At 37.4% G+C, this 15,644-nt stretch overlaps 1 protein-coding gene across 1 annotated transcript in view; it reads right to left on the bottom strand.

The window, feature by feature from the left end:
- NEB (nebulin) overlaps window positions 1-15,644 on the bottom strand; it is a 251,975-nt gene that overhangs the window by 181,179 nt on the left and 55,152 nt on the right. The window contains exons 18-32 of the mRNA XM_058436183.1: window positions 15,311-15,418; window positions 15,104-15,217; window positions 13,060-13,161; window positions 12,858-12,965; window positions 12,664-12,768; window positions 11,509-11,607; window positions 9,093-9,197; window positions 8,430-8,537; window positions 8,223-8,336; window positions 5,591-5,788; window positions 3,477-3,584; window positions 2,861-2,959; window positions 2,052-2,156; window positions 1,855-1,962; window positions 16-327 (exon numbers count right to left, since the gene is read on the bottom strand). Of these exons, the coding sequence (XP_058292166.1) occupies window positions 16-327; window positions 1,855-1,962; window positions 2,052-2,156; window positions 2,861-2,959; window positions 3,477-3,584; window positions 5,591-5,788; window positions 8,223-8,336; window positions 8,430-8,537; window positions 9,093-9,197; window positions 11,509-11,607; window positions 12,664-12,768; window positions 12,858-12,965; window positions 13,060-13,161; window positions 15,104-15,217; window positions 15,311-15,418 (1,893 nt within the window). The remainder of the gene's footprint in view (window positions 1-15; window positions 328-1,854; window positions 1,963-2,051; window positions 2,157-2,860; window positions 2,960-3,476; window positions 3,585-5,590; window positions 5,789-8,222; window positions 8,337-8,429; window positions 8,538-9,092; window positions 9,198-11,508; window positions 11,608-12,663; window positions 12,769-12,857; window positions 12,966-13,059; window positions 13,162-15,103; window positions 15,218-15,310; window positions 15,419-15,644) is intronic.

Raw genomic sequence — 15,644 nt, 5'->3', positions numbered from 1 at the left:
GTAAATGACACTTACATCGCTCTGTATCTGCATCATGTTCTTAGACAGCTCCAGGTCCATGGCGTCAGGCAAGTAGGTGTAATGATGGAGAGAATGCTTATAGTTGACATTGCTGACCACATCCTGAGCTTTCTTAGCCGCCACGACGTTGAACATATCATGGGGCGTGTTGTATTTGGTCTTTGCCTTCTCATAGTCTTTTTTATACTCCCGATCTGATTGTATCTTGGCCACATTCATATAATGAACCAGTTTAGGGTCATCTTGAAGACTTTGGAAGCCAACCATTTTCCCTTTAGCTGTTTCATAGTCTTTTTTGTACTGAACCTATTGTAAACAAAGGTGGGCATAATTTAAAATGTAGTTTTGAGGGTTTTACTAAATAATGAAGCCATGATTTGAAGTAATTGAGCTTCCCAAAAATTCCTGTACTTCAATAACCAAACAATTAACAATTCACTTATATATGCTCTGAAATGTAGCCTGCTTAAAATAAAAATGTTATGTATTATGGAACCCATTTGATTGTCTATAGCTGTTTCTGCCTATCCAAGTGAGGTTGAGATGGGGCATTACCATAATTTGTATCAGTGACAAAATAAATCTTTATATTCTTCATTTGCATTTAGACATTGGTAGAGAAAAATGAAAAGATAAATATGTCACAATCTCTACCAATTATATTGTGCTACTAGAGTACAAGTAGCTGGATATTTAGTTTTAGAATTTTTAGTAGTAGTGGTAGGATGTTAACATTAATAATAGTAGAATTTAATAAGTCCTTGGATATTCAAAGGGAGACCCAGAGCCAGGAGGGTGTAAACACTAACTGGCTCTGGATAACAAAGTGAGGGAGACTGAGCTTCCTCGGAGACATGTGGAGGGCACTGTGGGACACTGAGAAGCAGAGACACGAGGGAAGGTTCATGGTATGTTGGGGCAGGGGTGGCTGGAGGAAAGCACCCACAGAGAAAGGGGGTCGATGAGAAATCCTGGGTGGGACAGGGGCATTTCAGAACGAGGACATTTGTTATTCAATCATCACATATTTACACTGGAGCGATGTAAACCTAATTTCAAACAATCAGTAAAGTGGTGTTTGGGACCCTGGGAAGTCAAAAGGAAGGAGCTGTGTTTCATTTCTGGGTCATACAGAGCAGCAAGAGGAGACCCACAGGAGGAGGGTGCAGATGAGCTCAAGCCAGCCAGGAGCCAGAGGTAAGCAGAGAAACAAAAACCTCGGAAACGCCACAGAAATCATGCGGAGGGGGATTCCGCTTCCTATAGAATAACAGATGGGGGCTTGAGCCAATTTTATTTAAATCTCAAAGAGCAAAGTGACTTCAGTTCACATCTTGGTTAAAGATAAATAGGATAAGAAATAAAATTCTTAACTGTAATAGAACCCAAAGACTGACTATTAGAGGTGGTGAAATTGAGGCCTATTCACCTATCTATAGAAGTAATGAAGGAAAAAGGGAGAGGAAAGGGAAAGAAGGAAATCATATAAATTAATAAAGTTTTGAGATAAAATTTTACCATCAGGAGGCTATTATGATTTAAATGGTAAGTCACTTCTGGATCTCCACAAGAGAAGTAATGTGAGTTAGTGTAGAACTATAGATGAGATTTTTAAATGAGGGGGCTTGATTAGAACTGATCAGTAGAAGGTTATATAAATCCTTTTCCTCCAGAAAATTTAAATCTATTTAGGGAACTTTATTCCTGAATAGTTTTCAATCAGATTTGCTTCCAATTGGGGCCCGCATGCCTGGAGACTTGGGTCATTGTCAGACCCCAAGCCGACCCACCCACATTTTCTAGTTGCCCACATATGACCACAGCTGGACTTACGTCACTTGCCGCCTGCCTGGCAGCTTTGGCAGCTCTGATAGGAATCGCATCAGTTCTCAGGTCATATCCCTTCTTGCTCAAGTCTTTCAAGTCTGCTTTGTACATATTCTGAAAGAAAAATGTCATATAAGTACAACTTAGAGACTGTGTTAGTAAAGTCTGGACACACACATCAGCCCATGAGTCCACCCACACACCTCACTGATATTGTAGGCATTAACTTTAGCCTGGATGAACTGGGGCAGGTCTGCTGGCAGGTTGTATTTGTGAATAATTTCCTCTCCTTTGGCTTTGTAAGCGATCTGAAAGAGATAAAAATGCATAAACAAACAAATAAAGTAGAAAGAAAATTTAATGGCACCGGAAAATAATTTCCTAATGGATCATATTTCACAGAGGTGGTTTTAGGAAGGACATCCTTTGTGCATTTGCATATTCATGTGCAAATATCTGTAGGCATTCAAGGTCACACATGCAGTTGCTTAGGATCCTGTCTCAGTGCTTATTCAGTTTTGCAAAGATCCCTTGGAACTTGCAGTAGGAACCTCTGGGCCTAGCTCAGGAAAGTGTAACAGGGTAGAATACACCAACCACCTATATTATATTTTGTGGGCAATTAAAAAGACTTAGGGGTGGTTTTGATTATATATGATTTTTGTTTTAGCGCTGACTTAAAATATAACTGCTCCCCATTTGATATACTCATTCTTTCTGGTCTTTCCTAGAAATAGGCTTGTAGTTTTTGTTGTCATTAAGAGAAGTCCCTCTTACCTTTTCCTTAGAAAGAAATGTCAAATGGCTAAAAGGACAGTCAGCACAATATATGTTACTATAAATACAAGAATTAGGCATGCTTTATTAATGAACAGCTGGGGAATTGTACAGATGCTTGTGTAATTGGGTCTCTTCATATTGTATAATAACTAGAGGTGATCAGTACATTTGAAATACAAATGTATTTGTATTAGTTAACATCTATTAACATATAGATAGCATTAACACTTACGTCACTCCTCTGGGCCTGGTTAATTTTAGACTGTACTATAATTGGAGCATCTTCAATCGAGGTAAACTTGAGTGTGTCTGGATGTTGGCGATATTTTTTCTGTTTGGCAAATCAAAAAGAAAAACAATCTTGTTTTCCATTGAAGATTAATATGTCAAAATCCTTGAAATTTATTTTGAAGTGACAAGGAAGAGTTTTTCATGATTTTAAAATGTAAAAACACTAGATTCTTGATTGGCTTGATGAATGCAATACAAAAATCAATATCTTTAAAAATCCATTTAATTGTGGATAGTTTGGGACAGCACAGACACATATACTGCTCTCAGGAACCAGACAGACTCCTTTCTTAATTTCTTGCCTATGCCCTCAGCTAAGCAGAATCTGGAAATATCAGTTTTCTAAAGGTTTAACAGAAAAGCAAGCAAGGAGATTGGAGTGTCTTTGCATGACACAAACAAGTTATCTTTTTACCTGTTACTCTATCAGCAAATGGCATCAAGAAGCTGTCCGGTTGAGGAAGGAGGAATTGAGGAACTAGGCCACTGCCCATGCTTTTGAGAGCTTTAACACAACACAGTCACCACTCTCCCTCTGACACACCCAGTGGCTTTACCTCATTGAGGATGTCAGAAGCTCGCTTTGCCTTTTCCATTTCTAAGGACCCAAAAGGCACCCAGCCACAACCTTTCATCCAGTTATTGTAGTCAGCTTTGTATTCAACCTAAAACACCAAGAGAAAGGTTACATTTCTTTGCTGTGTCATCCTCATTATGTAAAATCATCAAAGTTTTACCCAAAACAATGTTTTTGAGATTTCCGACCAGCTTCCTTACTGCAGACATTAAGGTTATTTTATATATTTCTTTGGTGAAATATAGTAACAGCTCTTAGATTTTTGCTTTCCTTCTAACTGGCATATGTTCCATTTCATCCTTATTTCCAACTTAATGGAAGTCTGTGGTACTCTAATTCCAACCTGGAAAATGCTCAAGTCAAAGCCGCACTTCAAAGAGTCAGTGAAATTGTCAGTTAACCAAATGTGAGACGTTTGTTCCCTGGAACTTTAAGTATTATGTTTCTATCAAATTAAAATAGATGGCCACATTAAAGGTGGGTTATTTGCTCATTTTCTAATTTCCTAATTGTATAAGACTTAACAGAATTATTTGTACTAAGTATTTGCACACATGGCCCTTGATGTGTACTGGTCAACTTTGGAGTGTTTCTACATTGGCTAACAAAACACTTTAAAATAGTTGCACTTGTTAATTTGCATAAGACAGCAGTTATTATTTGGAATTGGTCCTAGTTGAGGCAGTTACTTGATGCTATTAAAATGCTACTCTTGTTGTCTGACCATAGGTGGTACCAAAAATTTACATTTTAGATACAAAATTCAAACTGTTGTTTTTTACTCTGGGCATTTTAAGTAGAATGGAAAATCAAGAAAGCATTTAGTTCCTGCCTGTCAGAGGCTTATGATCTATTTGAGATGAAAACACATAACAAAATCAAACTAATAACAAGTAGAATAACAATGTATAATATAGAATTGTTAGTGGTAGGAATGTAAAATTTTGCAGCCGCTGCAGAAAACAGTATGGTGGTTCCTCTACAGATAAAAAATAGAGCTATCATGTGATCCAACTATTCAGCTTCTGGGTTTATACCCAAAAGAATTGAAAGCAGGATCTCAAAGAGATATTCACATGCCCATATTCATAGCAGCATTATTCAAAATAGCTTAAAGGTGGAAGCAACCCAAATGTCTACCAACAGATGAATAGGTGAATAAAATGTGGCATATCGATACAATAGAATATTATTCACCCTTAAAAAGGAAGGAAATTCTAATACATTCTACAACATGGGTGAACTTTGAGGACATTTTGCTAAGTGAAATAAGCCAATCACAAAGAGACAAATACTGTATGACTTCACATATGTGAGGTATCTAGGGTTAGTCAAACTTAGAAACAAAGCATAGATTGGTGGTTGCCACAAGCTAGGGGAAGAAGGAAAATGGGAGTTGCTGTTTAATGAATATAGAATTTCAGTCTGGGAAGATGAAAAGGCTCTGGAGATTGGTTGTACAACAATGTTAACGTACTTAACACCACTGAACTGTACACTTGAAAATTGCAAAGGTGGTAAATTTATGTTATGTGTATCCTGTCACATTTTTAAAAATAGAATTGTTAGGATGAAGTATTCGGTTGTGTAGTTTGGACAAATGAATTTGCTTAAAGAAGTTCTGATCTGCAGAAAAAAACAGTTATAAATATTTATGTTAAATCATACATTTTCTTTTCAGATAGCAATCTATGTAAAAATCATTGATAATGATGAATGTGATGATTATGATAATAGCGATGATAAATACTGAATGTTTATTGAGAACTCACCAGGGCCTGGCACCATGCTAAGTATTTTGCATGCCTTTACATCCTCCAAACAATGTTTTTGATTTATTTCCATTTTACAGAGGAAGACTCTAAACTTAGCAAGGTTGATATATTTCCCAGAGGGAAACAGTGATGGGGTGCAGGCCAGATCAGTTCTTCCTAACCTTGAAGGGCATGCTCTTATAGAACCACAAGGGTCATTTGCTTCATACATAGGACAATGCAGATACCTCCGAGAAGTGCAAAAACCTCACTCAACTTCGAAGTCCATTTCAGTTTCCATCTTTTTAAAAGAGGGGCTACAGAAACCCTGGTTACTCACATCGCTCTGTAGCGCATACGCCTTCTTGGCAAGGTCCACATTGATGCTATCGGGCGGGTAGCTGTAACTGTGTAAGATGTGCTTATAATCAACGTCGCTGGCAATTGCCTGAGATTTCTTAGCTTGAGTGACTTGGAGCATATCAAGAGGTGCCGTGTAGACAGTTTTTGACTTTTCATAATCTTTTCGATATTCACGCTGTGAATAGGAAATTATCATTTATTATCACAAATCCTCAATGGATTTCCAGAAAAGACAGAGATCTTTCATAAACAATAAATACAAGTTAGAGAGTCAAACATCTGAGTAGTTATTTTGCCCAAAAATGTGTTCATATGTTACATACCATTGAAACTCCCCCAAAAAGCACACATGGGCAGACCTTCTCAAATCAATGAGAAACTGTCTGGGTCACAGCAGACAACAGACAATAGCTTCTGCTTCAGTCAGGAACAGGAATGATTTTATTCTAAAACAGGGTTTCTCAAGGACCACTAACAAGTGTTACTATTATTAATGTAATTTAACCTATGAAGAGTTTTCAGTAAAGAAGCATTTTTTAACTGTAATGAAAACCATATGACAATTGGATTTTAATAGAATAACTACTTCATACACAGGGCTGTAGACTTAGTTTATTGGCTGTATAGAGTCATTTTCGAATGGATAGTCAACTGGTTTTTTAACCTATTCTTGACGGGAGATAAGCCCCACTGAGAATCTCAAAGGTTGTTTTCATATCAAGTTCAATTTGGGCAACAATTTAAAAGAAGCTTCAGATTGCAGCAGTTAAAAGACTTCATAAGAGAAAAGTTTGAGAAACTGAGCCATTAAAATAACGTTGGCCCTTCCGTACAGCATTATAAACCAAATGTCCTGACTGGGCCTCAAGGACTCTCTTCATTGTCTGGTTTTCTGGAATGGTTAGACAAGGTGCTAATTGGTTCAAATTCCCAGCTTCATTGTATCCACTCACCGATTACTTTGACAGAAAAATTTTGACTCACTGCCTTTAAGAAAACTCTAAACTCATCCTAGTTCCCCATGGTCACATATGTGTTAGAGACAGTGACCCAAGCTGGCAAGTACAGATGTGCACTACAAATCTTCTGTAACAATTCCTTTTGCAAACGATCTGATCTTTTGGCTTTCTAAGGGAACTTGATCTTCCTTCTCATATTTTGTGGGTGGTCACTTTCACTGAATACATTTATTACTTAACTATAAAATTGAGACCCTGGTTTATAAAAATAAAGTATGTTAACTTTGTGATAGTTTGCAACAACATTGAAAACAACAGTTTGTCTTCGTTAGAAATAAACTGATAAAGCAATATTGCAACAGCAGTAGGTGTGTGGAAGTATTTTTGAAGAAATTGTTGTTACTGTTTTGTTCATGTTCACACCAGCTGACACATACCAGTACATATAAAATGTTGTCAAAGATCCAAATGGCTTTAAAAGATTCTTTTTAAAAAGCCATTCATATTCTATATCTGCAGCTTAGCATTTTGCCTGGATATTATGTGAGAATGACTCATTTGCTATGTGTTTTGGTCAGCTACATCAATCAATTAACAAATATTTATTGGGCATTTATTATGTGCCTACTGCTGGGTTCTGTGACAGGAATAAAAACAAAAGATAAAAATACACATGCTATCAATGGGGAGTTATATCCTTCTTGAGTTGAAAAGACTCAACTAGTGAACAAGATAGTAATATAAGTGAGCACTATATACTGACATAATTCACTGTGAAGTTACTAGAGAAAATTACAGAATTAGAAGTTTTAAAGTGCTATGTAATGACAGAATAAATGCAAAATGAATTAAAGAGGTATGTATAGATCATTATATAAAAGCATGGTTAAAACTAAATGATACAAATACCCTTCTCTTTCATCATAAAAAAACTAGTATCTGCAAGCTACACTGAACATTCTCAGTACTTTTAAGGGATTCTCTAAACATTTTATACACAATATATACTATAATTTGCAGTAGTAGATGTTTGTCTCTCTGTAGTAAGATTTTTAACTGGAAAATGTTACACGGCCCATAGATGAGCCTTAAGCAGCCCATGAGTTCACCAAAATTCAGGCAAAAGGCATGAAAAGAAATGTTCATTTTCTAGATAGATGATTCAAATCTTTTATCAGAGTCTCAGAGGGGTTTATAATCAATGGAGTCTTTTTCTTGGATCCAGACAAAACTCATTACTAAAGTCAATGAGGAACGATACTCTGTTAAGATTTTTGTGACTCATAAATGTCTTCCAAAGTAAAGACAGTTTGAAAATTATCATTCTAAAAATTATTTTTCAATTAGAAGAAAATATGAAAATATCTAGTGATGTTTTCCAAAAGATTTTCAGAATACAATCAATATTCTATTAAATATTAATGCATACATTTTTCAAAGTGAAATGGACATCAAGTACAAATCAGTAATTTCTCCCCTCAAATGTGGGAGGCGCAATAATCCGGGGCATCATTCTGAAGTTCTCTACAGCAGTACTTTTGTGAATGTGAAAGAGCCCATGCTCATGGAATTCTTTTCGACACTACTATCCTTGGGCATTGTAACCAGGAGTCCATCTTGAAAACAAGACAGATTCACAAAGACACTCACATCACTCTGGTTTTTGGCTGTCTTCAAGGAGTGCAGCATCTTGGGATCGTCGTTAATGCTGAGGGCCCCAATCATTTTCCCTTTGCTCTTTTCATAGTCTTTCTTGTACATCACCTGCAAAGACATCACACATGCCAGATCCCACTTACCAGGAAATGTCCCCAAGGCCACCCTGTCCAGGTCCCCAGGTCCCCAGGCCACACTCACATCGCTGGTGTTCTTGGTGTTGGCTTTGGCTGCCAGCAGGGGAATGGCGTCCACTTTAATGTCAAACTTCTTGGCTTTGCTCTTCTCCCAGTCTTGCTTATAAACATTCTGGACAAGAAAAATTCAGCAAAGGAATGATAAGAACAATAGTGAAATCCAGTAAAAAAATAAAAACATATTGAAAATTTGTGTATATATAGACTTATTTCTCCTATGAAAACTATATTTATCAAATTGTAGTATAAGTGTTGATTTATCATCCAGTTTCTTCCTCCCTACCACTAAATAAGTATCAACTTCTCTTTTTAATGTTCTGTAAACTTTCTAAACCCTCTGCTATCCTGATTTATATAAGGATGCTATAAAATGACACTCACTTGGAGAAGGTGAAATGTGAAATTTACATGGGAAAGATGTTGTAAAACTCCAGGGAATTGCAGATGGGTAATTGGAGATCTTCTGACAGTAACAGAGACCATAGAAAATGAAATCTGATAGCTAAGTAGGAGTCTTAAGAGCATTTTGGCCTTAAAAGCTCCACTTACATGGTAACCATCTTAATAGTTGCTTATTTGCACAATTCCTAGTCTTGTCTTTTAAAATTTATAACATTTTCTCTTTTCATGCACACCAAACATAGGCTTCTGAGGCTTTGGTACTTACATCACTCAGATTATAGGCATTGACTCTGTGTTGGATAAACTGTGGAGCATCTGCTGGTACATGGCACTTGAACTTCTCACCTTCATGTTTTGCTTTGTAATTCAGCTGAAAAACAAAGGATATTTGAACGGTTCAGGGGAACTTCTTTGAATTTATTTAGGACAGCATATATAGCTAAGGCATTAGTGCCCTTTTTAGAAAAATGCCTCAAAGAGAAACTCAATTCAGTCAAAGTCTCGCACAGGATTCAAACTCTCATCCCGTTTCAGGGACTGTGGCACAGTCCTCCTTTATCCTTGGGGGATACTTTTCAAGACCCCCAGTAGCTGCCTGAAATCATAGATGGCACTGAACCCTATATATACCATGTTCTTTCCTATACAAATATACCTGTGATAAAGTTTAATTTATACGTTAGGCACAGTAAGAGATTAACAACAATAACTAATAAATAGAAAAATTATAACAAAACTGTAATAAAAGTTATGTGGATGTGATTTCTCTCTCTCAAAATATCTTACTGTATGTTTTCACCCTTCTTGATAAAGGAGGGACAAAGGGGGATGGTGTGAGATTTCATCATGCTACTCAGAACAACATGCAATTTAAGACTTATGAATTGTTTGTTTCTGGAATTTTCCACTTCATATTTTCAGGCCATGGTTGACTGCAGGTAACTGAAATTATGGAAAGCAAAACCATGGATAAGGGGGATTGCTGTGTAACCATACTTTGGGCTGCTGGCTGCCATTGCATAGATTCTGTTATATACACAGGAACACATTTCCAATCTATACTGCTAGGTTGTGTCTGGAGAACATGAACTTCTGTAATTAAAGCACTAAAAAAAAAATTCTAAATTAAATACTAGCACAGTTAAAAAGATATATAAATTACCCTTTTTTTTTTTTTTGAGACAGGGTCTGGCTCCATCACCCAGGCTGGAGTACGGTGACACAATCTCAGCTCACTGCAACCTCCGCCTCCCAGGCTCAAGTGATCCTCCCACCTCAGCCTCCTGAGTAGCTGAGACTACAGGCATGGGCCACCATACCCAGCTAATTTTTTTATTTTTTTGTAGAGATGGGGTTTACCATGTTGCCCAGGCTAGTTTCAAACTCCTAGGCTCAACTGATTTGCCTGCCTCAGCCTCCCAAAGTGCTGAGATCACAGGCATGAGCCACTGCACCTGGCTGTGAATTCTTATTTAAAATATTAAACATAGAACTTTATTTAAATTTTTTAAAAGGTGACGTTAGGTGTAAGGAAGGGAGTGTGAAGAATGGATGAGGTTGTTTAATTTTGGAGCCAAACGCAAAAATGCACAAGATTGAGAACTATGCAAGAAGTAATTCCAAGGCAGAGTCCATTGCCTACCTAAGCCAATAAGAAGAGTGACTGATAGTGACTGTGACCACATACAGCACTATATTTCTCTGCAGCTTGCTGAGTTCAGCTAGATCAGTGATGTTAGTGTTTAGCTGTTCTTTATTGGGACACAAAATATTAAGATGCTCGGAAAAGTGACACGAGCTGAAATGACTTCTGAGTTATACTGATGCCGTTCTCCTCTTTACTAATTGGGTATGAGCTAATTTGTGTCTTTAAAACATATTTTATAGTAGGACAAACTGTATCTTTCACTTACCTATCTTGAGGAGGGTGTACTACTCTCTAGGACTTAGCTATGTTAGCACCTTGCTGTTCAAAGAGTAGCCTACCAATCACAGCATCAGCATCACCTAGGAGCTTATTAGAAAGTCAGAATATGGAGTCCCCTAGATCTACTGAATTAGAATCTGCACTTCAACAGGGTCAGCAGGCGATTGCATGAATGTGGATGTCTGAGAAGCACTGCTGCTTTCCCCCTGATCTTGGCATGTCTGGACCACGCCTGTCTTAGACTTTCTTTGACTACTCAATCTAAAGTGCCTATCCAGTTCTTTCTTTGATATCATCCCACTTAAATTCTGTAGCATCATTCTATATTAGTTTTCTTATCACCATTTGATGTCTTTCTTGTTACTGCGCCCTTTCTTTTTGTAAAGTCTTTGTTAGCAAATTCAAGAATCGGAAATATTTGCCTTGTCCTACACAAATAGATGCTTTTGTTGTCACTGTTTATTTAAGTTGGCATGAAGTTTTAGTGTGCATGTGACAGATCCTAATGAATAAGATAGTCCCAATAAAAATCAGTGAGTTATTAAAAATATTTATTTTTATTATTGTCTAACACAATTTTCCTCAGGCTACAATTCAATCTAGCAGCCTCATTTGTGTTTTATTAAACAAATCTTGAAAAATAATAATATTGGGATGGTAGATGAGCCCATGAAGATTAAGCATGTAAATGCTTACATTTTAAATGAGCAAAGCATTCTGGGTCACCCACACTTGCATAAATCGAAGCACTTACATCACTAAGCTGTTTGGTGTTGAGCTGGGCTTGCAACAGTACAGGAGAATCAGTGACTGCTGTGAATTTGGTCTTATCTGGATGAACTTTGTAGGTATGCTAGAAAAGAAGATGTTCTTTAATGAAATTTATAATGTATTTATACATTATAATGTATCAGTATATTCTTGGTTATACATGCACTCACATAAAAAATGGTTCCAGGTCAAAACAGTTTATTTTGTTCCTGAAAACTTAGTTGATGCATTTACATTCTCACTTCTCTGTCTGTCTGTCTCTCTCTCTCTTTTTCCTTTAATCCCCACTTCCCAAGTTGCCTCTGGTCTGCCTACAGCAACTCAGCAACCAGATTAGCCTTCCCCTGCTGAAGCCTTACACAGTGACTCTTTAGTGAACTTGGTACTCAGCCTCAACTGCACGTTGGCTTATGATCCCTACAGAATCCATCCCCTCCTTCATCTCCAACCATTTCACCTCTTACTACTGCCTTCCTCCCCAGTAAATTTCAGCCACCCCATCCTTTCAATTCCTTAAATGCTGAGCTTGTTCTCTCCTTAGGCCGTTCTTCCCTGCTGCTCTCCCCCTCACCTTGGCCTGGCTGGTCTTGCTTGTTTTAGACCTTCCTTGACCACCCAGCCTAAGATGCCCATCCGGTCACTCTCTCATACGTTGTCCTATTTTAATTCTGTATCATCATCCTATATTAGTTTTCTTATCATTGCTTGATATCTTTCTTATTTCTGTGCTCCTTCCTTTGTTGATTACTTGTCTCCTCCACTCCAGTGGGAGCTCAAGAGGTGGCTGGCTTTTTCTCTTTCTCAGCACCAAGGAAAGTGCCTGGCCTAGGATGGCTTCTCACATAGAATTTGTTAAATAATGAACACCTATCTTAAATCTGCATGTCCTTCTTTTGCCCCAAATTCATGTAGATATAAACTAATGAAAATTAAGATTTTTAAAATCTGAAATTTTGTAACAAATGGCTCTCCTCAACATAATTGTTGTGTTCCCCAGTTCCACCCCAAAATCAAAATGTAAAATGTAATTATCTCCTTCTAATCACTAGATATTAGCATGTAAACTCCTGCTAAATTTACCACTAGATGTCACAAGAATCCCAAGCCCAATTTCAATAATTCAGGGCAGCTAACTTACATCTTTACACTGGTCCAGCTTCTTGATTGCTTCATATTCTTGTGTTATTGTCTGAGGGAAATAGCATTTTCCTTTATCTTCTTCATATTCTGCTTTGTAACTTTTCTATAATGAGAAAACCAAAAATAGATCATGATTGTTATGGCTCTCAAACAATGTCACTGTGAGGCATGAACCATTGTCTTCAAACTTACGTCACTGTTTTGAGCTGCAACTTTCATGCAGTGTGTGTGATATGGGTCCTCCATGCTGCCTACATAATGTCCCAAAATATCCTTTACATATAAGTCTTTATATTTAGCCTGAAAAATAAAACAAATGTAATTCAAGTTAATAATCATTTGTCAAATGGTAGGAAAGCCCTCCTACCCGAGAGGTAACCGTGGCTTTTCGAACCTCACTGAAGTTCTTCAGCTGAGTATCAAGTTGATATTTTGGGGTCTCGCAGTAATTCATACTCTTTGCCTTTGTCTTCTCATAGTTTTCCTTGTATAATCTCTGTTAAAGGAAAAAGAAATTAAACCAAAAATAAAGAAAAATATATCATAAAGTAAAAGCCATTCATGTCATTGCTGCACTTTAACTAAAGGGGCAAAATTTATGTTTTCTCACCATCAATTTTCCACAAAGCAGAAAAGCAGAATAGATGTGGTAGAGGCTCATGCCTTATATAATCTCATCTGCTAATAATCATAAAGATGTTTATGTTACTTGTCCTAATATTTTTTCAGACTGAATAACTTAAAGCACACCAATGCTGCTATTTAAGCAAGTTTTTGTCTTAAAATCATTCATTTGAATATGTTTAAAGAAAAATGAGTTTCGCTAGGTGCAGGAGCTCACGCCTGTCATCCCAGCACTTTGGGAAGCCAAGGTGGGCAGATCACTCAAGGCCAGGAGTTCGACACCAGCCTGGCCAACATGGTAAAACCTCGTCTCTACTAAAAATACAAAAATCAGCCGGGCATGATGGCACATGTCTGTAATCCCAGCTACTTGGGAGGCTGAGGCAGGAGAATTGCTTGAACCTGGGAAGCAGAGATTGCAGTGAGCCGAGATTGTGACACTGCACCCCAGCCTGGATGACAGAGCGAGAGCCTGTCTCAAAAAATAAAGAAGGAAAGAAAAATGAGTTTAAGAACTGATGCAAAATGAGGTAAAAGGTATAAGGTGAACCTTAGATAATTAAGCACAGTCCTGGAAGAGTATTCTGTTGAGCACTTGGTGAAAATGCATTTTGTAACACCTCTGGAAGCTGGCTTTTAACATTAAGACCCAACAGTTTTCTTTAGAGCAATAATAAATGAAAAGATGATTTGTCTGTATTTCTTTTTGGCTAGGAATTAGGAAAGTAATTTCTGTGAAGAGTTTTATCTTATTTTTTATTTTTTTGCTTGATTTCCAACTTTTAAGTTCAGGTGTACATGTGCAGGATTGTGGGTTTGTTACATAGGTAAGTGTGTGCCATGGTGGTTTGCTGCACAGATCATCCTGTCACCTAGGAATTAAGCCCAGTATCCATTAGCTATTCTTCCTGATGCTCTCCCTCCTCCCCGATCCCCAGCCTCCAACAGTGTGTGTTGTACCCCCCATGTATCCATGTGTTCTCAACATTCAACCCCCACTTGTAAGTAAGAACATGAGGTATTTGATTTTCTGTTCCTGCATTAGTTTGCTGAGGATAATGGCTTCCAGCTCCATCCATGTCCCTGCAAAGGACATGATCTGATTCCGTTTTATAGCTGCATAGTATTCCATGGTGTATCCATACCACATTTTCTTTATCAAATCTATCATTGTTGATTCCTTGTCTTTGCTATTGTGAATAGTGCTGCAATGAACATATGTGTTCATATATCTTTATAATAGAATGATTTATATTCCTCTGGGTATATGCCCAGTAATGGGATTGCTGGGTCATATTTTATTTTTAATAAATATGTTAAAGTCTTTAAAATAAGATCGATATTCTATAAATTTCTTAAAATAAAATGTTTTGTCTTATGTAGTTTTTCTTACTTTGCCCTTAAACTAATTTCTTTACTTCTTTTCGTTTTTCTCTCTCTATATTTTTGCAAACTACCTTAATCAGTTCAGGGCATTGGGTGAATATATACATGCACATGTACCTATACGTACACATATTAAGCTCATTTCTAGGAAAAATAATAAAAACAATGACATTGCCAGAATATTTTTCCTCCTAATAAAACAGAGGGCATTAAGGAGATTAAGGAAACTTTTGCAGCATTCACTGGTATCAAAGGCATCAACAAGAATAAGGAAGTTCATCTTCCTTTAGCACCTGGGTGAACATTTCATGTGTGATTTGTCATCTTGAATCCAATATTTCAGTTAGGCTAACGTCCATCCAAGGTTATATTAAACAGCAACTTTGTGGCCACGTCTGAAAATAGGGGTGAATTACAAAGACACTCACATCACTCTGGTTTTTGGCCACCTTCAAGGAGTGCAACATTTTGGGATCGTCATTAATGCTGAGGGCTCCAATCATTTTCCCTTTGTTTTTTTCATAGTCTTTCTTGTACATCACCTGCAAAGACATCACACATGCCAGATTCCACTCACCAGGAAATGTCCCCAAGGCCACCCTGTCCAGGTCCCCAGGTCCCCAGGCCACACTCACATCGCTGGTGTTCTTGGTGTTGGCTTTGGCTGCCAGCAGGGGAATGGCGTCCACTTTAATGTCAAATTTCTTGGCTTTGCTCTTCTCCCAGTCTTGCTTATAGAGATTCTGGATAGAAAAATTCAGCAAGGGAATTGGCAAAAGTGATATGCATGTCATGACCTTTAAAGACTAATGGGTAACTAAATAGCTCGTCTTAATATAAAATAAATGGGCCCTTTTTATTGTCTAGGAAATCATGCATATTTTAAATATTTCTTCTCAAGCTGGAGCTATTAATTCTCCAAGATTGGGCTTCTCTACTCCCCATGAGAATTTTTTATCAAATTAATTT

This window comes from Hylobates moloch, unplaced genomic scaffold (genome assembly GCF_009828535.3).
Source record: "Hylobates moloch isolate HMO894 unplaced genomic scaffold, HMol_V3 SCAFFOLD_1, whole genome shotgun sequence".
NCBI classification, from domain to species: Eukaryota; Metazoa; Chordata; class Mammalia; order Primates; family Hylobatidae; genus Hylobates; species Hylobates moloch.
Note: the sequence above shows the minus strand (reverse complement) of the source record. Positions and strands in the feature narration are given on the sequence as shown.